The 27,130-nt window shown below is 39.8% G+C and overlaps 1 protein-coding gene across 13 annotated transcripts in view; it reads left to right on the top strand.

The window, feature by feature from the left end:
* Positions 1-26,608, top strand: part of UNKL (unk like zinc finger) — a 151,389-nt gene extending 124,781 nt beyond the window's left edge. For 8 of the 13 annotated variants that reach the window (XM_043524112.1, XM_037911559.2, XM_027826126.3 and 5 more), the window contains 5 exons: positions 11,446-11,538; positions 16,322-16,552; positions 17,547-17,740; positions 18,704-18,958; positions 22,582-26,608. In XM_043524112.1, coding sequence (XP_043380047.1) covers positions 11,446-11,538; positions 16,322-16,552; positions 17,547-17,740; positions 18,704-18,958; positions 22,582-22,758 — 950 coding nt within the window. In that variant the 3' untranslated portion in view covers positions 22,759-26,608. Of the gene's footprint in view, positions 1-6,106; positions 6,872-11,445; positions 11,539-16,321; positions 16,553-17,546; positions 17,741-18,703; positions 18,959-19,699; positions 19,803-22,581 lie in introns of those variants that run through there. The other 5 variants (XM_043524111.1, XM_043524115.1, XM_043524113.1 and 2 more) reach the window with 3 other exon arrangements.
* Positions 26,609-27,130: the final 522 nt, after the last annotated feature.

Here is a 27,130-nt window from a genome sequence, read left to right as displayed (position 1 = left end):
AGCGTATCTACCACTCCTTAATTTAGTGTCATCTGCAACCTTGCTGAGGGTGCAATCCACGCCATCCTCCAGATCATTAATGAAGATATTGAACAAAACTGGCCCCAGAACCGACCCTTGGGGGACTCTGCTTGATACTGGCTGCCAACTAGACATGGAGCCCTTGATCACTACCTGTTGAGACCGATGATCTAGCCAGCTTTCTATCGACCTTATAGTCCATTCATCCAGCCCATACTTCTTTAACTTGCTAGCAAGAACACTGTGGGAGACCGTGTCAAAAGCTTTGCTAAAGTCAAGCAACAACACGTCCACTGCTTTCCCCTCATCCACAGAGCCAGTTATCTCATCATAGAAGGCAGTTAGGTTCGTCAGGCATGACTCGCCCTTGGTGAATCCATGCTGACTGTTCCTGATCACTTTCCTCTCTTCTAAGTGCTTCAAAATTGATTCCTTGAGGACCTGCTCCATGATTTTTCCAGGGACTGAGGTGAGGTGACTGGCCTATAGTTCCCTGGATCTTCCTTTTCCCTTTTTTAAAGATGGGCACTACATTAGCCTTTTTCCAGTCATCTGGGACCTCCCCCGATCACCATGAGTTTTCAAAAATAATGGCCAATGGCTCTGCAATCACATCCGCCAACTCCTTTAGAACCATCGGATGCAGCGCATCCAGCCCCATGGACTTGTGCTCGTCCAGCTTTTCTAAATAGTCCCAAACCACTTCTTTCTCCACAGAGGGCTGGTCACCTCCTCCCCATGCTGTGCTGCCCAGTGCAGTAGTCTGGGAGCTGACCTTGTTGGTGAAGACAGAGGCAAAAAAAACATTGAGTACATTAGCTTTTTCCACATCCTCTGTCACTAGGTTGCCTTCCCCATTCAGTAAGGGGCCCACACTTTCCATGACCACCTTCTTGTTGCTAACATACCTGTAGAAACCATTCTTGCTAACATCCCTTGCTAGCTGCAACTCCAAGTGTGATTTGGCCTTCCTGATTTCACTCCTGCATGCCTGAGCAATATTTTTATACTCTTCCCTGGTCATTTGTCCAATTTTCCACTTCTTGTAAGCTTCTTTTTTGTGTTTAAGATCAGCAAGGATTTCACTGTTCAGTCAAGCTGGTCGCCTGCCACATTTGCTATTCTTTCTACACATCAGGATGGTTTGTTCTTGCAACCTCAACAAGGATTCTTTAAAATACAGCCAGCTCTCCTGGACTCCTTTCCCCCTCATGTTGTTCTCCCAGGGGATCCTGCCCATCAGGATGAGTTTCAAGTGAGTACAAGTGTTAAGGCATTAAAGTCCAGGGCAGCTCTTCAGGCGTTGGGCATCTACAAGCCAGGACAAAAAAGAGGGTTCAGTCCCCAATCCCAGCATAGACTGTGCACATCTCAGTACACGGCTCAATGCCACTATGAGCCACAGAGAAAGAAAGGCAAATTCCCCAAGCGTAAATCATCTGGCCCACAATCTTCGTCATCCCAGCCCTCTACGTCCAAACACCAATTTTGATGGGTGGGTCAAGGCACCGTTAGACTGCTCCCCCCAACTAATTCAGCAGACATCACTTTACACCCATTTGGTCTCACCGATTGGCAGCATTCCATGGTGCCTGGGAACGCATAACATCAGACTGATGGGTCTTGGAGATCGTTCAAACTGGGTACTCCATTCATTGAACCTCCCTTCCCCATCCCTCTTCAGGGACCCTTCTCATGAGAGTTTTCTGCGAGAAGAGGTGGATGGTCTCCTCCAGTTAGGAGCCATAGAACCGGTACCTCAAAATCTATGAGGCAAATGGTTCTACTCTCGTTATTTCCTAATACTCAAAAGGAAGGGAGGTTGGATACCCATACCAGACCTGAGAACTCTCACTAAGTGTGTCAGTGCTCAAAAGTTCAAGATGGTCACCTTGTCAACTATCATTCCAGCATTGGAACAGGGAGATAAGTGTCCTGAAAGTCAAAGGTTGAAAAACAGTTTTCATATTTCCAATCCTGCCAACTCTCAGACGATTTCTCAGATTCACTCTGGGCAAAGAACACCACCAACAGAGGGTGATTCCCTTCAGCCTATCATCAGCCCTGAGAGTATTTTCCAAGGTCCTCACAGTAGTGGCCAGTCACCTGTGCTCCCAAGGGATCATGATTTATCCATACCTGGATGACTGCCTCCTCAGAGGCCAATTCCTCCAAGAGGCTTACCAAGTCACCAAAGCTGCAATGCACTTGTTTATGGAACTTGGCCTATGGATCAACACCCAGAAATCAACCCTCACTCCAGTACAATGGCTGGAATTAATAGGTGCTGACTTTGACTCATTACAGGCTAGACCTCTCTCTTGCCTCAACACAGGTTCCTCTCCTTGGTCATGCTCCTAGATACCATTCAGAGCAGCCCTCAAATATCAGTCTGACTCAGTCTCCAAATCTCGAGGCATATGGCAGCAAGCACAGCAGTGATACCACATGCCAGGATTCACATGAGATGTTTTCAAATGTGGTTCAGCTCAGTTTACGGACCAAACAGACACAGACTAGACAAGCTCCTGTCACCACCCACCAGGATCAAAAACTCCATAGACTGGTTGAAGGACCCAGCCAATGTTTGGAAAGGGATCCTCTTCTTGCAAGCCCCACTGTCGTTACTTCTCACCACTGACACATCATAAATAGGATGGGGCGTGCATCTAAACGGCCTCATGACACAAGGCAGGTGGTCGTCCATGGAGATATCTCTTCACATCAGTCTCCTCGAGCTAAGAGCAGTCAGGAACGCCTTTGCCCATTTCCTCCCACTGATCAAAGGATCCCATATGACGATCCTAATGGACAACATAGCCTGTCTGTACTACATCAAGCAATGGGGGAGCCAGGTCTCCCTTCCTCTCTGTGGAAGTGATGAAGCTATGGAACTGGTTCATCTCCCATGATGTCCTACTGTCCGCAGCTTACCCCCCAAGCGCACAAAATTCAATAGCGGACAGTCAGTTGCAAATTTCCACATGACCACAAGTGGGAAATAGACCCAACAATACTTCATGACCTATTCAGACGTTGCGGGACGCTGTCCACAGACCTGTTCACACTCACTTGAACAAGAAATGTTCACGCTACTGCTCCAGAGCGGGGATGGGACAGCATTCCATGGATGATGCCCTCCTCCTCCCCTGGGATAGGGACCTTCTCTACAGGCCTAGTACCCTTACCTGTCACAGCTCGTGACATGCCTTCAGATCCCTCTCACAACCATTCTGCACCTCCTCTCGCAGAACAGAGGATGTATCCTACATCCCAACTTGGTAGTCCTCCACCTCAAGGCATGGCTCCTGCTTGGTTCCAACGCCTAGAAAGCTCCTGTTCAAGGGAAGTATGAGAAGTTCTGTTACACAGTAGAGAGTCCTTGATATGACATATTTCCCTGCAAAAATGGTCCAGGTTCCAGATTTGGTGCAAGTCCCAACAAATCTCCCCAACATTTGTAACTGTTCTATGTACCCTAGACTATGCATTGACCCTAAATAGGTCAGGACTATCTTTAAGTTCTCTCAGGATCCACCTTGTGGCTATAAAAGCTTTCCACCAACCTGTAGAGGGGTTCCCTGTGCTGTCAGACCCAACTACTAAAAGGTTCCTCAGAGAAATAGTAAACCTCTTCCCACAACCTTGACTTCCTACCTCCATGTGGGACCTAAACCTGGTTCTGAAAGGACTGATTAGGCCTCCCTTCAAACCCATGGCCATGTGTTAGGTGAAAACAGCCTTCCTGATAACAATTATCTTGGCCAGGAGAATAAGAAAGTTAGCAACCCTGATGGCACATCCCTCCATATATTTTTTCCAGACAAGGTTACATTCAGGCTGCATCCTAAATTCATCCCAAAGGTAATGTGACAAGTTGGATCACAGAAACCCCTTTGGGACTGCCACCTGATGTGCCTAGACTACCTCTGAGCCTGTTTTCCGTGCGAGCTTGGGACTTCAGTACCTTGCCTTGTTTGAACCAGACATGCTTGCCTGCTGCAAACACAGATCCAAGTCTGAACCACATCCCCTTACAAGCTGCAGGCTTAACTGAAAACAGCTTAAGAAGTGTTTCTGTCTCCAGCAGTCAGATACCCAGCTCCAAATAAATGTTTTACCCTGTATAAAGCTTATACAGGGTAAACTTATAAATTGTTCGCCCTCTAAAACACTGATAGAGAGATGCACTGCTGTTTGCTCCCCCAGGTATTAATACTTGCTCTGAGTTAATTAACAAGTAAAAAGTGATTTTATTAAATATAAAAGTAGGATTTAAGTGGTTCCAAGTAATAACAGACAGAACAAAGTAAATTACCAAGCAAAGTAAAATAAAACACACAAGTCTAAGCCTAATACAGTAGAAAACTGAATACAGATAAAATATCGGCCTCAGAGATGTTTCAATAAGCTTCTTTTTCAGACTGGACTCTTTCCTAGTCTGGGCCAAATCCTTTCCCCTGGTACAGTCCTTGTTCCAGCTCAAGTGGTAGCTAGGGGATTTCTTATGGCTGCAGCCTCCTTTGTTCTGTTCCACCCCCTTATATAGCTTTTGCACAAGGCGGGAAATCCTTTGTCCCTCTCTGGGTTCCCACCCCTCCTCCTAAATGGAAAAGCACCAAGTTAAAGATGGATTCCAGTTCAGGTGACATGATCACATGTCACTGTAAGACTTCATTACCCACTTGTCAGCACGCGGGTATACAGGAAGACTTACAAGTAAACAGAGCCATTTACAACCAGTTGTCCTGGTTAATAGGAGCCATCAAGATTCCAAGCCACCATTAATGGCCCACACTTTGCATAATTACAATAGGACCGCAGAGTTATATTTCATATTTCTAGTTTCAGATACAAGAATGATACATTCATACAAATAGGATGAATGCATGCAGAAGAACATAACTTTTGCACAGATATGTAACATGACATATCTAGCATAAAACATATTCCAGTTATGTCATATTTACATTCATAAGCATATTTCTATAAAGCATTATGGGGTGCAACATCACAGGTAACCTCTCCGTTTCATATGAATCTTTTGATTCACCTTCCAATCTTTTACCCAAACCTCACCAGGACAACAGGATATATGCTATACTGCATATTTTAGATGTTAGGAGAGCCCTGGCCTTCTGTCTGGACAGGACAAAGGCTTCAGGAAGTCCCTTAGATTCTTCCTCTCCATTGCGGACAGATCCAAGGGCTCAGCAATATCAGCCAAAAGACTCTCCAAGTGGGGTCTTGAATTGCATCAGACAGTGTTACCAAGTTCACAACATGATCCCTCCAGACTCTATTTGTAAACACTCCATGAGGTCAATCTCCTCATCCATCGCCTTCTTCAAGAATATCCCTATCTCAGAGATTTGTAGAACAGCGACATGGATGTCAAGCCACACTTTCGTGGAACACTATGTGATTACTGGAGACTTTGCCTCTGATGCCATCTTCAGCTCCACTGTCCTGTCATCTGTTACTGACCTGATTCTGAAGTCCCAGCCCTCCAGAAGGGTTACTGCTACGGTGCTCCACTATTCAAAGAAGAAATTATTCATCTTGTACAGTAATGACAGTTCTTTGAGATGTGTGTCCCTATGGGTGCTCCACAAACCATCCTCCTCCCCCTCTACTTCGGAGTTCTTGTCAGTGGCTCTGTGGTAGAGAAGGAACTGAGGGGGGTTAGCCTGTGCAAGCTGACTAGCCTCGTGATGCAGCATGAGGAGGGAAAGTGTATGTGAAGGCTTAACAGACAATGCTACCAAAGTTCTCCGATCAACAACGCAGGCACACAGGCACACCTACAGTGGAGCACCCATAAGGACACACATCTTGAAAAAACATTGTTACTGCACAAGGTGAGTAACTTCTTCTTTCTGCACCCTTTCCTTGACAAAAAATGGCCACTTGATAAGTGAGGGCCCATCAGCTTTGATGACACCTGGCTAGGTGTCAACTTGTCCTTTGTCTTTGAGAAACAGGTTTACCCACTCCCCAGATTTGTCTGGTAAATACACTTCAGTCATGATTTAAGCTTATGTTCTTAACTTTACATATAATGTTGTTACATAGATTTTACCATGATATTATTAACAGTTAGTTTTTTCAAATGATACCTTACAAGACATATTTTATACAAAGATTATTACAGTAGTGTGTAGGGTATAACTGTAGGGGTGTATTCTGTTACAATAGGCCACCCCAATTAAGCAACTTCTGCTACATGTATCTTGGCTTTTTAAGAACAGTATTGTTCTGTGTTTACGTGAAAGAGATTTTCAAAGGCAAAAATGGGAATTAGGTCCCTAACTGTCATTTGTGCCTTTTGAAAATCTCCCTTTTAACATGTTGTATAACTATTTTCTGAAGAATGACATCTTATTTCTTTGTTGCTTCATTCTTTTCAGGTGCTCATGTTCCATTGAGATGTTAGCAACAGGTGGACATTTCAAACTGATTTACATTAGGCAACAAGTGATGCATTTTGCCTCAGCTGTCAATAATTAATTCTTATTAATATTTAAGAATGTGCCTGAAGTTTTAGAAGTCTTGGTAGATACTTTTGTGAAATTCTGCAAGTGTAACAATGCGGCAGAATTTTCTTTATTTATTAGATTTATCTACTTTCTCAGACGGATTTTTTTGTTTTGTTTTTTAAGGCAAGAAGATAAGACTGTTTTATATATAAAATGCGTTATGTAAAGAAAACATCCGGGATCTGGGGCTCAATAATAGCATAGATTCAATATGCTACAGGAAGTCTTTAAATTTCAGCAAAAAGATTCCAGAGAATTATGAGAACATAAAAGTTAGAAATGGAAAAGACCAGTTGGATTATTTCTAGGAGGTCAGTGCAAGATTATTCCGCACAATCATTTTCTAGTGTTTAGTCTTGCTTATTTTTAAAAGTGGCCTTTCCACCAGCTCTCTAGGGCGTTCCACAACCTAATATTGCTCACTTTCAGAAAATTTTTCTTAATGCTTGAATAGAAAAGAACACAAAGGAATTCCTATTTGACAGAAATAAGTAATTTTTTGGATGTGATAATTCTGTTTTTTGTTGAGTGATGGTATAATTCATTTCTTTTTGGGGAAATGGTGCATTGAAATTGCTAACTGGGGTCCAGTTAATTGAACTATTAAAGTTATGTATCAGAGGCGTAGCCGTGTTAGGCTGGGTCTGTAAAAGCAGCAGAGAGTCCTGTGGCACCTTATAGACTAACAGACGTATTGGAGCATAAGCTTTCGTGGGTGAATACCCACTTTGTCGGATGCATGTAGTGGAAATTTCCAGAGGCAGGCATAAATATGCAAGCAAGAATCAGGCTAGGGATAACGAGGTTAGTTCAATCAGGAAGGATGAGGCCCTCTTCTAGCAGTTGAGGTGTGAACACCAAGGGAGGAGAAACTGCTTTTGTAGTTGGCTAGCCATTCACAGTCTGTTTAATCCTGAGCTGATGGTGTAAAATTTGCAAATGAACTGAAGCTCAGCAGTTTCTCTTTGAAGTCTGGTCCTGAAGTTTTTTGGCTGCAGGATGGCTACCTTTAAATCTGCTATTGTGTGTCCAGGGAGGTTGAAGTGTTCTCCTACAGGTTTTTGTATATTGCCATTCCTAATATCTGATTTGTGTCCATTTATCCTTTTACGTAGGGACTGTCCCGTTTGGCCGATGTACATAGCAGAGGGGCACTGCTGGCACATGATGCCGTATGTTACATTGGTGGACGTGCAGGTGAATGAACCGATGATGGTGTGCCTGATCTGGTTAGGTCCTGTAATGGTGTCACTGGTGTAGATACATGGGCAGAGCTGGCATCGAGGTTTGTTGTATGGATTGGTTCCTGAGTTAGAGTTACTATGGTGCGGTGTGTAGTTGTTGGTGAGAATATGCTTCAGGTTGGTGGGTTGTCTGGGGGTGAGGACTGGCCTGGCTCCCAAGGCCTGTGAAAGTGAGGGATCGTTGTCCAGGATGGGTTGTATATCACTGATGATGCATTGGACAGGTTTTAGCTGAGGACTGTATGTGATGGCCAGTGGAGTTCTGTTGGTTTCTTTCTTGGGCTTGTCTTGCAGCAGGAGGCTTCTGGGTACACGTCTGGCTCTGTTGATCTGTTTCCTTATTTCTTCATGTGGGTATTGTAGTTTTGAGACTGCTTGGTGAAGATCTTGTAGGTGTTGGTCTCTGTCTCAGGGGTTGGAGCAAATGCGGTTGTACCTCAGCGCTTGGTTATAGACAATGGATCGTGTTGTATCCAGGATGTAAGCTGGAGGCATGAAGGTAGGCATAGCGGTCGGTGGGTTTGCGGTATAGGGTGGTGTTAACGTAACCATCACTTATTTACACCCTAACCCTAAGCCCACAGACAACCCGCTAACCTGAGGCATATTCTCACCAGCAACTACACACCGCACCATAGTAACTCTAACTCAGGAACCAATCCATACAACAAACCTCGGTGCCAACTCTGCCCATGTATCTACACCAGCGACACCATTACAGGACCTAACCAGATCAGCCACACCATCATCGGTTCATTCACCTGCACGACCACCAATGTAACACACGGCATCATGTGCCAGCAGTGCCCCTCTGCTATGTACATCGGCCAAACGGGACAGTCCCTACGTAAAAGGATAAATGGACACAAATCAGATATTAGGAATGGCAGTATACAAAAACCTGTAGGAGAACACTTCAACCTCCCTGGACACACAATAGCAGATTTAAAGGTAGCCATCCTGCAGCCAAAAAACTTCAGGACCAGACTTCAAAGAGAAACTGCTGAGCTTCAGTTCATTTGCAAATTTTACACCATCAGCTCAGGATTAAACAAAGACTGTGAATGGCTAGCCGACTACAAAAGCAGTTTCTCCTCCCTTGGTGTTCACACCTCAACTGCTAGAAGAGGGCCCCATCCTCCCTGATTGAACTAACCTCGTCATCCCTAGCCTGATTCTTGCTTGCATATTTATGCCTGCCTCTGGAAATTTCCACTACATGCATCCGACAAAGTGGGTATTCACCCACGAAAGTTTATGCTCCATTATGTCTGTTAGTCTATAAGATGCCACAGGACTCTTTGCCGCTATTAAAGTTATGTTTTTGTGTGTCTTGGGGGACAATAGAATAAGGAGGAAAACATGATCAGAAATAGTTTAAAACTGATAAAGACGACCCAGGAGCCGGCCTTCTTGATGTTTAAGAGGAAGGGCGTTAATAGTATCTAAGCTAACGCCAGATAGCACTTGGGAGTTCAAAAAGAGACTCTTAACGATCCGAAGAGGAGTAGACCCTATCTGCATGGAGTCCAGGGTTAAGTGAGATGTGAAAGGAGGGAGAAAGAAGGAAGCATGAGAGGTTAGATGCTGATTTGAACCTAGAGTTTTTAGTCAAGGAAGTTAAGGAAGGACAGGGCTGGACTTTTAGTTTGTGAGATTTTCAAAAATGAATTTTTTGTATTATGCTCATTCTGCCTGCTCAGTGAGGTCCCATTAGGTAGAATTGTGAAGCTTTGTGGTACACTGTTTTAATGTAATCTTTTTTCAGGATTGTGAATAAATTTATTTTTAGCTTTGACTGTATTGGGGGATAAATTAATTGTGGTGCATTCTCAAAGGAAGACAGCATAATCAAAGGAAAACAAGTCACTGAGGATGGGTGGGTGAGATTCTGTGGCCTGCATTGTGCAGGAGGTCAGACTAGATGATCATAATGGTCCCTTCTGACCTTAGTATCTATGAAAACGTACATTGATGACCAGGAAAATTATTTTAATGGTGAGATCTTTTAGAATCTGGAAAGAACTATTAGTTACAATAATTCTGTTTGCCACAGTTCCTTCTCCTCCCTTTCTAGTCAAAGAGACGAAGCACCATGATGGTGCTACCTATCAGGAACCAAGGAAACAAAAGTTTTGCTAATTGTGCCGTGCATGTAAGGCCCCAGACCATCTACTTCCCTCAAGTCAGAGACATCCAAAGCATGAATTTATCTGAGATAAATGAAATAGTAGCTGGGGGAGAGAATTCAGGGAAAAGATGGGTGGGAAGAGAGACAGCAACCTGATTTCCCCTTATTTTATATCCATCTTTTCCAACTCTATTCACAGAGATACTATAGAACAGGGGTAGTCAATAGGCAAACCTCAGGCCAAATCCAGACTGCCAGATGCTTTTGAACGGACTGTGAAATTTTTTTATTTACTACTACTACTTATTATTTATTATTAAGGATACAATTTTGTCATGGAGGTCATGGATTCCATGACTTTAACAGACCTACGTGACTTCTTCGGCTTCAGCCCTGGCCGTTGAAGCAGCAGCTGGTGGCCGGAGCATTGGCCAGCAGTCAGCCCTCGGCAGCAGGACGGAGACTGTTAGCCTCCCCCCGGGTATTTTTAATAAAAATTAGAGACAGGTCATGGGCTTCCATTAATTTATTATCATTATTATTGTTTTTGTATTATTTTCTCTGGAGTCTGGACCTTGGTTATACCTTGACCAAGAAATTTGGACCATGACAAACCATAATTAATTACCCAGGTATAGAAAAAGCAGTGGATGTAACAAACAATACACTGAAAGGGCAGGCTTTTTTTTTACTGAGTCACCTGCAATAATTTGAGTGAAGGAACTACTTGTAGAAGTAGAATCCAGCTGTTAATACATGGAGATGACTGTCTTGCTGCCTTATGCCCATAAATTGCCCATAAAGTGGATACATCTCTGGAGAAATGACACTGGACAAACTCCAAGGTTTGGCATCCAACTTCATTGTACACCAAAATGCATTCTCTTTCATCTTACAGTAGAAGGTTTGGTGGTGATGTGAACAAATGCTTTTCCCAACCTCCTGTAGAAATACAGTCCACAAGACTGCAGAGTCTGAACTCATCCTCTTCCATTTGGCTTCATTTACATAGAAATAAAATAACACAAATTTCAGTTCAAACATTGTCACCAGACTTGGTTGGTCATAGGACTATTCCTCCATCTGGACGGTTCAGCCCCAGAGCACCAGTGCCCCCTCTCATATATTCAGGTGGGGTGACAAGTGAACGTGTTTAACCCTTTCCCAGCAGGATTAACTATTCTTTTTTCTCTTTCTTAATTTCTAATCCATAACAGAGTGTCTCTCTCTCTCCCCGACCTCCCCACCTTTATGCACTACTTGATTAACACACTAAAAAATTTCTAGTAGACGAGAGGCAAAATCATTGTCTTACAAGAGCCAGGGACTTTCCTTTATTATGTGTCTGTACAGTACCTACAGTGGGGTCCTGATCTAAGTTTTAGGGTCCTCTAGGCATGACTGTAATAGAAATAATAACGGTCCAGATAATATTGTGAAGTTTCAGGAAACGTAACAGTTTTATCAATAATGCAGATACATTTTCATTAACACGTATTTTATTTAACAGGTTCTGCTTTAGATCTACATTTTAGTGATATAAATGTCGCATCCTTAGATAAAGAATTAGAAGATCAAGAAAACAGTGACCTTGGATTAACAAGTAAGAACTCAGTTTACAAAAGTTATCCATTTTCATGTATTTATTTAAAGTATTTTTCTTTCCTATTAGACTCTTCAGAAGATTTATCTTACAGCTGAGACTCACATAGCAACTCATAATGTTGTGGATAACCATACTGTAAACTTTGGCCTTGATCTGGCAATTGACTCTGCCTGCGTGGATCCAATTTCAGATTCAGAAACTTTGACTATTATTCTACAATTCTATTTAGTGGAAAAAATGTGAACAAGACTGCTTTAATGAAAACTCGTTTTCCAAGTCAGTCCCAAGTTCAGTATCTTTCTCAGGAAAATCAAGATCTTGGCTCCCTTATATTTTAAACTTCCTGTTTGTAGTATATGTGCAAGGATTATGAGTTACATTGAGATTCATCAGAGACAGTGTTTAAAGTAAGCAGGATCTGAACATCTTGATTTAAAAAAAGTTGATTCTGTTTTTCCGTAATGAGTGACTAAAAGGAAACAATGCAAAGAATTAAATGAGTAAAATAATCATATTTGAAAGAAGGAATGACCAGTTAATTTGAAGGTCTGACTGGCTTTGTTTTACAGTGCTCACTCCCGGCTACCTACATTTTCCTCTAAATTATTTGCTTTCCTGCTTAGAACTGAGAGAGAATACTTCATCCAATTGGCCTGTTCTGAGAAAGGAGAGGAAGAGACAACACAGAGGAAGAGCAGTATTGGGGTAGAGAACTTGGGAGGAAGGATGAAGGGGAGAAAAACATCAAGGAAGAAACAGTTTAAAAATGCCACCCTTTCTAGGTGAAAGCAGAAAAGGAAGGAGAAAAAGAATGGAAAAATAGGAAGTTAAAACTGAGCCATTGTAGTTTTATGAAATATTTAATTTGACATGCATTTCGAAGTGACACACTGCTAAGAAAATAAGGGTATATTTTCATAACATCCCCATGGAGCAGTGGAAAACTAAAGCAACATTAAAATAATTTATTAGTGCATTGATAACCTAGTCCATGCTGGCTGTTTCCTTATAGCACATATGGTCTGTAGACATTTACCCCGAGCCTTTCTCAAACTTTTGGTGGTGCCAATACTGAGTTACCAGGGAGATGGGAACATGGAGAGGCTCTCTCCTGACCATACTGTGACGGGATCCTCCTGGGGTGCAGCCTGGGACTGTGGGACCGCTGTGCCCCCTTAACTCTCTCCAGCCTGGGCTGTCTCTCTGAATGCCTTGCTAGTGACCAGCAGCAAGCCCCTCTAGGCCCTGTGATCACTCAGCACAACAGCATGTGGAGCCCCACACACCCAGCTAGATTGAATGAATGCTCCCAGAGCCACTCATGAATCACCCAGAGAAAGGCACCAGAGCCAAATCCCCCCAGCTCCCAGCACTGTACCTTAGGAATATACCGTCTTGCACTGCTCAAGATGGGCAATGCAGATTTATTAATTGGTTCACCACTTCAGCAATGGAAAATGGTTATACACCAGCCTTTGCAAAACCTGAGATTTGCCACACACTTCATACAAAAGATAAACAGTTAAACAAATGTATTGACTATAAAAGATAGATTTTAAGTGATATTAAGTGATAGGCAAAACGTCAGAGTTAGTTACCAAAAGAAATAAAATATAAGCATGCAGTCTAAACTCTCAACCCTGTTAGACTGGGCAACATCTAGATTAAGCAGTTGCTCACCCCACTGGATATTGCAGTCCTTAATATACAGGTTTGTTCCTTAAACCTGGGCCAATCTCCTCTGTTAGAGTCTTGGCTTCTTCTCAGTGTCTTAGTTGCTTGCAGTGTAGGTGTGGGAAGGAGAAAAGGCCCAGTATGTGTCCACCCTGTTTTATACCCTCAGTCCATGTGCTTGGAAGAAACAAGTCCAGGCATGTCTGGGTGGGCCTTGCTGAGTCTCTAGGCAAGGCTGAGCAATTTGCCTGGTGTGGCCTCATGCAGTTGAGTCATTGCATCATAGCTCCCTTGCCGGACAGTGGTTGTTGATGGGTTGATTGATACACCATCCAGGTGTTGGCTACTTTCTTTGCTGTTGCCTCTGGGGAGCTAATGTCTAGCTGATTCCCCAACTTACAGCATGTTTTAGTGACCACCATACAACCGAATTCTCATAACTTCATAGGCATTAATGATATACACATGGGTAGAGAAATGACTTTCAGCAGATCATTCCCTTTCCCCGATACCTTACAAGACATGCGTTATATGTAAGATCACGATTATATAAAAATGAGGAGTATGAAGGTTCCAGAACACTCTCCCAAAGTAATGAATGTCACATACACAGAAAGAAAAGGCTTCAGAACCACTAACATTATTATAATTTGCAGAGAGACAGAAGGGTGCTAGGTGCTTTGCACACAGTAAGAAGAATAAATATAATTTAAATAATCAATGTGCAAGGAAAGTGTGGATGATGAAATGCAATAAATCAGAATGGTAGAGCGCAGTTAATTCCATTAATTTTTAAGCGATATTGACAATATTTTCTATTATCTATCTTGTTAATACTTATTTGAAGGGGCCTATTTCTAAGATTTAGCAAGGGGAGGGAACTGCATGGGAGGGTGTATTTTAGGGAAGAGAGGGGAATAAAACTGAGGTGAGAGTGGAAGGACAGAAAAGCAGCACATGATATAATGGAATTACTGTGTGGACTTACGACATCTTGTGATCTGCCACAGCTTGATTACCAAAATAACTAATATCACCTTTAAGTTAGCTCTGGCAACAATTTTGTGTTTGAATTCCAGATTTTACATTCTTTGTATACGGTAATCTGGTTTTATGGATTATGATTCCTGTCGTGAGAGCAACAAGCAGTACTGGTAGAGTGACTTTCTTCAAAGTTTGGACAAGTTATGCTCTTCTGCTTGAGTGATTGTCTCCCCAGTTTTCAGTAAAGGGATACAACAGCAGGCTACTCCTTTGTCTCTGTAAGCACACAGTGTGATGTGTTAGCTGTTACTTTTCTCTACTGAGGTTAGTGGTGTGTCCTCTTGGAAACCAGAAAATATGTCTGACGGTTTAAGTGTGCAGCTTAGAATTTATCTCTGCTGCTGACCATAGTAAAGTCAGATATGCCGTGAATTATGCTAATGCTATAACTTTGTTAACAGGGATTTGATCTGCTTCCCCATGTCATAAGGACAAATGCAAAGTTCTCCACTTAGAAAGGAACAATCAGTTGTACACATACAAAATGGGAAATGACTGCCTAGGATGGAGTGCTGCGGAAAGGGACCTGGGGGTCATAGTGGATCACAAGCTAAATAGGAGTGAACAGTGTAATGCTATTGGGGGAAAAAAGCAAGCAAACATCATTCTGGGATGTATTAGCAGGAGTGTCATAAGCAAAGCACGAGAATTAATTCTTCTGCTCTACTCTGCGCTGATTAGGCCTCAACTGGAGTATTGTGTCCAGTTCTGAGCACCACATTTTAGGAAAGATGTGGACAAATTGGAGAAAGTCCAGAGAAGAGCAACAAAAATTATTAAAGTCCTAGAAAACATGACCTATATGGTAAGACCTATATTGTTTAGTCTGGAGAAGAGAAGACTGAGATGGGACAAGATAACAGTTTTCAAGTACATAAAATGTTATTACAAGGAGGAGGGAGAAAAATTGTTCTCCTTAACGTATGATGATAGGACAAGAAGCAATGGGCTTAAATTGCAGCAAGGGCGGTTTAGGTTGGACTTTAGAAAAAACTTCCTGAATGTCAGGGTGGTTAAGCACTGGAATAAATTGCCTAGGGAGGTTGTGGAATCTCTATCATTGGAGATTTTTAAGAGCAGGTTAGGTAAACACCTGTCAGGAATGGTCTAGATAATACTTAGTTCTTCCATGAGTGCAGGGGACTGGACTAGACGACCTCTTGAGGTCCCTTGCAGTCCTAAGATTCTGTGATTCTGTACCCTTCTCCATATCAACAGTAATACTATACAACCTCCAAAATGAAGGATATTGTAACTAATGAAACCTGCATGGGTTGAGGTAATGTAGACAGATTGCATTTGCCTATGTTGGAATTTGTCTAGAAAACCTAATTTAACATCCCAACTGTTGCAAAAATGGCATGAGATCTTTAATGGCCATCTGTGGTAAGGGGATATGTCTCATCTGAAAGACAGTGGTTGTCTTTCACCATCATCCTCCAGAAAAAACACAGTTATTTTGCTGTTTAAGTGGGTGCATTTCTGCCCTATGCTTATCTGATATTTCAGTGCTTTATTTGCGTATGTGCTAACCAAATTCCAACTTGGGCAAATGCATTGTACCTACCTGAACTCCCATTACTGGTATTCTTCCTTATTTACTGTGGTGAAGTGTTGCTATCCCCTGTATTCCATGCTTGGTTACATGGGGTGGTTACATCTTTGTGGCGAGTAGTGTGATTCCTGCAAATCCCATATGTACCTCATATGGAGGATTGTGTGGCTGCATTTTATAATGTTTGTAAAGTACTTTGAGATCTTTGTTTGGAGGGCATTCTGGAAATATGGTGCATTTAGCCTTCCAGTCTTATTCAGATTTTTACTGAAATAATTCTACAAAGGGCCAAATTTTTTTCATCATAGGAACCTGTTGTGTATGTTTGGGAGGTGGGCTGAGTGGCTCGTGGGATTGAATATGCATAGTGTCTGCACTTACACATAATACAGGTTGTTTACAAAAGTAAGAGAACTGATTAATCTTTTTCTATGAGGATAGGGGTTAGAGAGATCTTAATTGTGTAGCTTTGTAACTCAAAAAATGTTTTTTTCCCCCTTTATCTAGGTCAAAGGTTACTGGGAAGTTCAGCTCCAGTCAATATTCCAGGTTCTGTTGCTCGTTCCTCATCTTTACATTCGTCATCTTCCCTTTCAACCTCTCCACTCAGTTCTCTTTCACAGTCGTTGTCTCAGTCTTTTATTTCATCCACTATGGCTCCTCACCAACAGCAGACTCAGCCTTTGAAATCAGAACATAGTATGTTAGGCACTTCAGCCTCTTCTCATAACTCTTTAGGTAAGTCGTGTGAATGATTAATCCTTGTGTATAATAGAAAGGGAGTCCATGGCAAGTCAAACAGATTTTCAGCTGAAGTCTGTATACCTTTCCTGTGATCAGTCATCTGGAAGTCAAAGGTTAATTATTGTTATAAATAAGTAATTTGTCCAGTTCTTTACAAATAGAGTAAGAGATTCGTGCCTCAAAGAGCTTCCTATCTAAGGCTATGTCTACACAGGCAATTGAATGAAAAAACTTTTGTCTTTCAGAGGTGTTTAAAAAAGAAACAACCCTGAAAGACAAAAGTTTTGCCGGCGACAAGCACCAGTGTGAACAGCACTTTGTCGGCAGGAGAACCAACAAACAGCAGCTACACTGCCCAACTTTTAGCAGCATGGCTGTAGCGACACAGCCAGGTCGCTGAAAGCTGTGTAGTTTAGACATAGCCTAAGACTGATCAGAAAAGTAAACATAAGTCATAGGACAAAGTTCAGAGAAGGGAAAGTAAGGAGAGATTATTGGCAATGGAGGAAGGAACAAAGAATTCCTGGAAATGGTGGGTTTTAAAGAGGGATTTGAAAGAGAAGAGAGGGCACTTGGCACCTTAGTTGGAGAACGTTCTAGCTATTAAAAAATAGTATGAATTACAATCCAGAGCAGAGAATGTGAGAGAGCTGAAGCTGAAAATAAGAGATTTTGGGGCAACTACTACTTTTTGGAATAGAAACAGATTCCTAGTCTTCCTGTTCCCATTTCAGGGCTGTGCTTTGTGTGAAAGCAAACAAATAAAAACCTACACACAATGAGGTTGCCGGAATGCTTCGAGTACTTTAAAAAAATCTTTTGCTTAATGCTGCATCTCTGAACATAGGTGGAACTGTTATTACATATCTTGAAGCTAAAAAATATAACTGTCTGCTTAGTGCTTTTATCTAATTGTCTAGTTCCGCATGTGGTACATTTTATTAGAGGTGTGCAACATGTTTATTTTTGTGTGTCCTATGTTTGGCAGGTGTTACAGGGAGCATTTGGGACTTCATAACTGGGAGTTTCTCTCCTAGTCCATCCCCAATATTGAACAGTGGTACTGTACCCTCAACAAACTCAAACACCAGTGGAAGTGAATTAGCTCACGTTAGACAGGAACTTGATGATGCCAATCGAAAAATAAAAGAATGGGACGATTCTTGGCAACAAGTAAAGCAGGTACAGTAATGATGGTGACACTAAATTAAGGTTTGTTTCCTGAATAACTTCTGATAAAATCACCTTCTTATTGTGTTTATTTTTACCAAGGCATCTTTAATTGTAATTTGAATTTAGAGGTTTTATTCCATTTTACCAATTATTAATCCTGAATTCTGGCTTTTCATGTCTAAATTGTCCTGGAGGAATGAAGGAGACTGATCAATAGCAGCCAAGAGAGAGAGAACCAACTTGTTACTTCCCTTAAATCATTCTGCTTTTAAAGGCAGAGACAGACAAACAGACAGAATGGCTTTAGGGAGCATGTTCAACAGTTGCCTCTGCTGCTGCTGTTTCAGCAACTGGTGGCATGTCTGCCCTCCAATACCTGATTCAGGATGTCCGTAGCATACAGAAATGGAGTGAGACTGGACACAACTAGTACATGGCTCGGGCTGTGGGGCATAGCTGGACATTTTAGCTAGCTCCCTAGCACTCAGGATGCTAGGGTCAACATCTGCCTGGCTTCTCCACGGGTGCATTTGGGGGTGGGTAGTAAAGGGCCCACCACCTGTTTTTTTCTGTCTCCTGGCATATTTGCACTGGACACAACAGTTCTAACTTTTTCTGCTGTTGAGAGATCATAAATAGAGTAGTTTTACTATATTTTGAGGTTTTTATTGTCTTTTGCCATCAAATTATGAACTGAACAATTCCTATTTTTATTTATACAGCTCCATAAATGTGCATAGAGACTTACAGACAAGCAGATATGGCATTCTTGCTTAAAATCTAAGTTAAGACAAAAAACAAAGGGAAGTGATAAACAATGGGTGGCGGGAGTAAAGGAAAGTGATGGGGACAGTGAGATCATATTGTAGCTGAAGGTAAGTATTGCATGTGTCTTGAGGGCTTTTATAGTTACGCCTGTGTTCTTAGTTTACAAAATATTTTTATAACTTTCTGCAAATGTTTTTGTCCCAGGCATGTGATGCATGGCAAAAAGAGGCCCAAGAGGCAAAGGAACGTGCTAAAGTGGCAGAAGCTGACAAAAAACTAGCTCTTCGGAAAAAAGAAGACTTAGAAAATAAATTAAAAAAGCTGCAGGAACAATTTGATATATGTCTGTCCACTACAGTACTCCATATGAAAAGCTATGGCGATATAAAAAAGATACCATTACCAAAGCTTCATTCTTTACAAAACCAGCTGCGTTTAGATTTAGAAACAGTAGATGGGGTAAGTGTGTCTGTACTGTGGATACTGTTAGTTAAAATAGGCAGTTTAACAGTATTATATAAGATGCTGATTCAGAGTTTCATTTCAAACTGATACAATGTTAAATCTAAATACCATTTTGGTCTGAAATATGCCATAATTTGAATTTCCCAAATCCAGCTGATTTTTTTTTTTTTATTTTGGTGCTGAGCTGTGACAAGAACGGCAAGCAACTTCAGATATCTTTCAGTGAGAAAAAACAGATTAAAACATGCTTTTAACTACAATGCTCTAAAGAGCAGCTATGTAAATATAGAGCTTTAAATATTTGGAGAGTGTGTAGTAAAGTCTCCTATTTAGAAACTGACATCTCTGCATGCAGACTAGGGTGGAAAAGGTGAGGTGGGCTGCTAGCGATGGTAAAGTAAATATAAATTTAAAACAAGAAATTGCTTTCCTTTCAAGTGGTGTATTGTTATCTCGGAGGTTAGTTTAGTTCATTTCTGACCTCTCTTGGTATGATCTCATAATTGATTATGGGTGCAAAATTAGAGGCTAACTTTTTTTAAAGTTGGCCTATGTATAATCTGTAATTTAGCAATATGAACATAGTCTAATCACAGATGACAATTACATTTTAAAGATGCAGTCTTTCTTCTGCAAGTCAGGGGTGACCTTCTACATGTCTGAGAAAACAGAACATAGCAACCTTTTTTTCAGACTGCTGTAACCAATTTTTCGTTTTCTACCATGTAACTAAAGAAGACTATTAAAGTTTCTGGATGCAATCCTCAGCTGAACAGAGATATGGCAACCAGAGCACAATTTCAGACTTCCACTTAAAGAAAATCTGAACAAAAGTTATGTATGTTTTTATGCCCTTTGAACTCTCTAACACTGAAATTTCTGAAGAACATAAATAAGAATTAGCCACTGTCTTCATGAATGACAGCTCAAAAATCTGACCTTAAAAGAAAATGTACTGGATATGGAGACGTAACCAAGCAAATTGGTTGAAACTATTGTAAAGAACAAACACACAGATAAACATGACATGGGGAAGAGTCAGTACGGCTTTTTGTGGAGCATCATTTTCCTTTACAATATATTAGAATTCTTTGAGGGGTCGACAAGGGTGATTCAGTCGGTACTTGGACCTGTGCTGTTCAATGTATTCATAAATGATCTGGCAAACAAAAATTTGCAGACAATACAAAATTACTCAAAATAGTTAAGTCCAAAGCTCACAGTGAACCATTGCAAAGAGATCTCACTAAACTGACTAACTGGGCAACAAAATGGCAGGTGAAATTCAATGTTGATAAGTGCAAAATAATGCACATTGGAAACATAATCACAACTATGCATACAAACTGATGGGGTCTAAATTAGCTATTACCACTCAAGAAAGATCATGGAGTCATCATGGATAGTTCTCTAAAAGCATCTGCTCATTGTGCAGCAAAATGTTAGGAACGGGATAGATAATATGTAAGGGTATGATTCTGTCACAGAGGTCACCTGGATTCCATGACTTTCTGGGATCTCCATGACTTCTTTTGCAGTGGCAGAGCTGGAGCAGTTCTCAGCCCCGTGGCAGCCAAAGCAACAGCTGAAGGAGTGAACAGGGTTGGGTCAGCCCCCTTGGGACAGGAGAAGCGATGGGGCTGGAGCAGCTGCTGGAGGTCAGCCCCCCCGCAGCACTCCAACTGTTAGTCCCTCCCCCCACAGTGCATCTTTAGTAAAAGTCACAGACAGGTTGTGGGCCTCTGTGAATTTTTGTTTGTTGTCCGTGACCTGTCCCTGACTTTTACTAAAAATATGTGTGACAGAATCTTAATCTTTATAATAAGACAGAAAATATCACAATGCCATTATATAAATTCATGGTATTCTGAAATACGGTCAGCAGTGTTGGTTGCCCCAGTGCTGGTTGCCCCATCTCAAAAAGGATGTATGAGAACTGGAAAAAGTTACGGATAAGGGCAACAACAACAGTTATGGGTATGAAACAGCTTCCATAGGAGGAAGGATTTAAAAGACTGGACCTGTTCATCTTAGAAAAAAAATGACTGAGGGAGGCTATGATAGAGGTCTATAAAATCACAAATGGTGTTGAAAAAGTGAATAAGGAAGTGTTTGTTTACCCTTTCATGTAACACAAGAATTAGGGATCACCTGATGAAATTAATAGGCAGTAGGCTTAAAACAAACATAATTCACTGTCAACCTGTGGAACTCGTTCCATGTGATGTTGCGAAGACCAAAAGCATAACTGGATTCAAAAAATTTATTGAGGATGGGTCCATAAATGGCTGTTAGCCAACATGGACAGTAATGCAACCCCATGCTCCAAATGTCCCTAAACCTCCAATTGCCAGAGGTTGAGTCTGGATGGCAGGAGATGGATCACTCAAAATTGCCCTCCTCTTTTCATTACCTCTGAAACAGCTGGTACTTGCCACTATCAGAGACAGGATAGATGGGCCTTTGGTCTGACCAGTATGGCCATTCTTATGTTCTTAACCCAACAAGAATATCAACAGTAAATAAAGACTAGCAAGGAGAAGACAAGATCAGCAAAACAAGCTAGTGCTAGTAAAAAGGGCATAAGAAGGGTTTTGTTTATTTGTTTTGATGGGAACTTGTTTTGATGGTCTTGTATCAGATGTTAATGGAACCAGAGTTTCCAGAGGACTTTGAGGAAGATATTCTTATAGACTATTCTCTGTGAGTTAGCAGAACTTGATAATTGAGAACAAAAGATTATAAACACAGTGGCTTATAAGCACACTCTTCACCAAGTTCAGCCTCACAGCTCACCTTCTTTGGATGATGATCTACAACTGGGAAAGTAAGAGGGAAGACGGTTGGAGTTACATAGAACAACTGGGTCAAAGATTTATTTTTTTATCCTTCTGTGGCAAACACATTTATTTGCCAACATAATAGCTTCCCCAAAGTCTTGATCAGCAGATTTGTATTGAGTATTGTGTATCTGGGAGGTCTCCACTCTGACTGATGCAAATTACATGCATTGTGAGGAAATATATCAGATTGAATTGTCGATATTCACAGTGGCAGACCAGCGTCTCAAAAGGACAAATTCTCAGGGGTCTCAGTTTTAGAGCTTGTCTTCACGTACAGCAATACAGTGGTGCAGCTGTGCTACTCTAGCACTTTAATGAAGATGCTCCTATGCCGATTGGAGAGCTTCTCCTCTCAGCGTAATTAATTCAAGTCCCTAGTAGGGACTTGGGGTGGTTAAGTCAGTATAACTGTGTTGCTCAGGGCTGTGGATTTTTTGCACCCCTGAGCGACGTAGTAATACCAATATAAGTCTGTAGTGTAGACCTGGCCTGAATTTTGGGTGGTGGTACTCATCCAGGTTTTGGTTGTGCGGGGAAAAATTTGAGTCACAGCTTGTTTTGCACTTGTGTCCTTCCTGAACACATTATTGCTTTATAGACTATTCTCAGTTCTGTTTACCCTGTTCTGGTGCTTGAACTAGCTATTAACTGTACCAACAGAAGATTCTTAAGTGTTGTTGAAGTAAGAATTTATCATCAAATAACAGGAATACAGCAACCACTGTGAGACATTACACATTGGAATTTTTATTGAGAGCAATTTTCTTTTTACAGGTAATTTTCCAACTTCATTCAAAGAAGTGTGTTGTATGCCAAGAACATGACCGGAGTGTAATCCTGAAGCCATGTCAACATTATGTACTTTGTGAACACTGTGCAGCTAAACAACAGGAATGTCCTTGCTGCAAGATGAAAAAAAGAAATGGTGATGAAAAGTCATGGTACTTATAATCATGTTAATGAACTAAATATATTTTATGTTCTGGTATTTTATATAAGAATTATATCTGTAGTAATTAATTCATTTACTAGTGCTAGACTGATCTCCATTTTGACCTTATAAGATATTTTAGTTGTTTTTACTATAGGAAATGTGGTTTGGCTGCCTTTACGTATTGAATTCTGTTAATGAAGTTCTAAAGTTCCGTGGTTATTTCTTTCCCCACCTGCCCTTTTCAATTTTCCACTTACATTCCTGGTGCACAAGCTACTCAGGTTCACTTACAGCATAATCACTTCTTACAGGTGTGTACTCGCAATGCGTGAATGGGGGATTTATGCCCGTGCCTCCCATTAGAATTAATGTAAGACACTCATGTAAATACAATACTTGTTGATGGGAGGACCTTACCCCTCACCATGTTTAGTGTGCTGTAATCCTTTGCCAGTATTTTTTAATCAGTCTAACACTACTGTTTACTTGGTTATTTGAAGAAATTTGATTCCTGTAAAAGCACTTTGCTAACTGTTTTTTGTTAGAGATTGTTATAAATTGCTTTAACCTGCTTTCTAGGTTTTAATGTTTATTTTTTTAATATGCGGTATGAAGCTTTGTGTGTGTACTGTGAACTTAAAATATTTATATCAGTTTTACTGTTAAATCATATTATGATAGGATAGTATAGTTAAATTTCATTTTTGGCTTTAGTAGTTACTAAATGAACAGTTACATATAAATGAGAACTTGCCTAGAATTTTTACAGTTCAAGTCAACTGCAGACTAATAGTATTTATAAGTATACTAGCAGAGGGTGACATTGAAAGAGACACATATGCGTAAATATTCAAATACTTTTTTTTTATTTTGTGAAACAAACCAGTTTTCTTAAACAACTGTGCATTTGCATATTGCCCCAAGTTGGATTTTTGTAGTCTTAATGAACACATTTGTATAACTCCTAATCTGTGTGATTACCTATCATGAATTGATATAATCCATAGTCACTTTTACCAAGTGCCTGTGCCTTGCACCCCGTAAAATTGCAAAATATGTGAAGGAAACCATTTGCAAACAATTTATACCACCTAATTCTGTACAGGACAATTGGATGATAATTAAAATTTAATAGAATTTCAAAATAATACCTTGCAATGAGCAAAAGATACTAGGTTTTGTTTTTACATAAATAAATACAATACACCTTTGGGTTTAGCTCTAAAATTATTTAAATATTTTATCAGACAATGGTGATTTGTTGTAATGATTTTTTTTAAAAAAAGTTGTCCATATTTAATGCTGATGATTAGGAGTATGCAATTTAGGAGAAGTTAATTATTGTATCTTAACACTGTATCTTGTTACTTTCCTTAAAGTTAACTATTCTTGTAGGGAAGAGTTACCTGTGGTGTTACTTTTCTTTCCTGTTAAATACAGGTATGACACAAGTACAGCTTACGTTCAAATGACCTACAACTGTGTTACATAATGTGTATATTCCTATTAATTAATACATTAATGAACAAGAAGTGCATTGATATGACCAGCAAAGAGTTTAATTATTTCTGAAGTTTGTTCAGATGCATTGCAATAGAAACAAGATATATGCTAAATTGTATTTATGATCTTGAAAAATATCTTTGAGATTTGTATCAGTGTTAAAGAATTCAGAGCCCAATCCAAAGCCCCCTAAAGTCAATGTGCTTTCATTGATTTATGCGCACTTTGGACTAGGCCTTGAGTTAGCAGAAAAAAGCACGTAAGATTACATTTATTGTAGTAATAAAATCTACAGAATCATCACTACCTTGTTCTATCAAACTGTGAGAACATGGAGATCTTTTGAGAATGAGGGAGGGAAGATAAAGCCCATGATGGATTTACATTTGGAACTGGAGCTCTTAAAAAGTAATTTACAAACACAATAGTCTGAAGATAATTGTCAAACATTTTTAAACAGGTTTTAAGGTTGAATTTCATAATATGGCCTAATGCATTTTTCACATAATTTTTTAACATTTTCTCTCAACATTGTATATTGAAATACTTTATTACTATAATTTCATTTTCAGCAATATGTTTGTCTCTCCTGAAAGATGATTTTCTGTTATCATAGAAGTAGAACCAGTTTAGATTTTTTTTTAAGTGGTACTTGAATCACTAAGCTTTGCTGTGAGTATTAATGGACTTCTACACTTGTGGAGTCTTTGCCAAAGATTTTTTTTGAACATTAATTAACTTTTGAACATTGGACTAACTTCTCTAGCTCTTTGCTAACATAGTTAACTAATATTCTTAGCAGATTTTAGTGAAATAAATCCAAATTAGATTGAAATGTGGTCATATGTGTCAATGTTCAGTTCATTACTTAAGAAATTTTGAAATATTTTTGTGCTACTTTTGTCACAGTTTATAGTTCTTTATATACATTACTGTGCATTTGTGTATCATCCTAGGACCTTTTCTTTGGTCTTTTCTTTTTGTAATAGGAGGTTTTTAAAATCTCTAGCTGATGCTTTTCAATTTACAAATGAGTTTTAACAGCAAGGACAAAGTAAATTGTCACATTAACGTGCACAGTTTGCACATACTGTCTTTTTAGATGAAATCAACTAATTATTGGGTAAACTTTTTCAATTTTTTAGCATTTGTATGTTACATAATTAATGTTGAGAATGATTACATAGCTGTGTATTGTTGTTTACAAGTGGGGGAAAAAAATGTAAATATATCCTGGGAGCAGCTGAGTTGGCTTTTGGACAGATCTAAATTTGAGTCTTGAAGGAAAAAGATAGACCAAAGAAATGTTACCTATGAGTGAAATTCCCAGAGTGAACAGCTTGTTGCTTGTTACCTTGCGGAAATATTGTTAGGTAGTTACATGAACCACATGTAGCATTCACATAAAAAATGCTATAATTATTTTCCAATAAGCCCATTCCCTGAGGAATTATAAGCAAGGTCTCATTAACTTTTCTTTTTACAGATTAACTCAGTTACTTAAAAATTAAGAATTATTGGAAACATTTTTACAGTGATACTTTTAAATCCAGGATAATGCAATATAGGCAGCATAAATTAGCAGTTGTACTTCAATGAAAAAATATTACAAGGGAAGTATTTACATTAGTGAATTTTTGTCCTGGTGATACAAACGCTATGTAGATGCACTAAAAATATATTTGAGCAAGAATATAATATTGTCATTTGTTAGATGAGCAAATTATATAAAGGTAAAATACACTCATTTGTTAGTTTCATTCTAGTGTTTGAAGGCAGTTTGACCAAGTTATCATGTAAATTTATGTAAAAGTATTAATACTTTTATGTGAATGCAATTAACTTGTTATTATGCCCTGGGGTATAGTAGATGAAAATTACAGTTTCTCAGGGTTTTAAAATCAAGAACTGTAATTTAACAGAAAGTTTGCTAAATTCAGATAGATCCCAAGCTGCATCTTATGGTTTTGTTATTTAGTCTTTTTTGAATAGCAGATTATTAAAAACATCTGTTTTGTTATGTATTGCTATTCAGACTATCCTAGTGTTAAATATTAATAGTAATATTATTACTGTCACAATATATTTGTGTAACTGTGGTCAGCAAAATACCTTAAATGGATGTGGAATTTTTACTTGTATTAATTTATGGAACCTTTTAATGTTCTGAGTGCATAGACAGAAATGGTATTGTGAATGGAAATGTTCTTAACTGAGAAGGTATTTATAATGCATAATCATTTACTTGTAGTGAATTGTTAACACTTGTTAAAACTTTTTTACACTATAGCATTTATGCAATGGTTTACAGAATTCATGGACTTATTTTTATTATCGATATGAAATTAAAATTTTTGATCTTTATTGCTTAGTTTACTGTGTTTGTAGACAATTGAGGTTTGAGGTCTTTCATTTTATTGTAAAAGATGTATACATATGGTAACTGTGGGTTTGCATTTCTAAACATCCTATTGGAAAGATTTTACTTACTGACTTCCTTTTTAGATCAAAATTTCCAGGGATTCTGTATTGTGGAATCATCATCTTCTGGAATCAGGTTGTGGCATTTCTAGCATTGTGAGTGGACTTGCCTGTCTCCAAAGGAAACCCAGTACTTAATAGTATCAAAATAACTGACTTACATAGTGCAGATTAGTGGAGATACTATGTTTCAAATTTTCCACTGTTGTATGCAGTGTAGTTGTAGTAATTTCAATTCCAGGATATTAGAGAGATAAGATGGGTGAGGTAATATCTTTTATTGGACCAGCTTCTTTTGGTGAGAGAGCTCACCCACCTTGTGTCTCTAAATTTTCCACTGTCACTTACTGTGAAACATAACATTCCCAGATGCTATCTCCCATCAGCCAATGGCCTCTGGCACCA

This window comes from Chelonia mydas, chromosome 10, assembly GCF_015237465.2.
Source record: "Chelonia mydas isolate rCheMyd1 chromosome 10, rCheMyd1.pri.v2, whole genome shotgun sequence".
In the NCBI taxonomy this organism is placed as follows: Eukaryota; Metazoa; Chordata; order Testudines; family Cheloniidae; genus Chelonia; species Chelonia mydas.
This window is presented reverse-complemented; position numbering and strand designations above follow the sequence as displayed.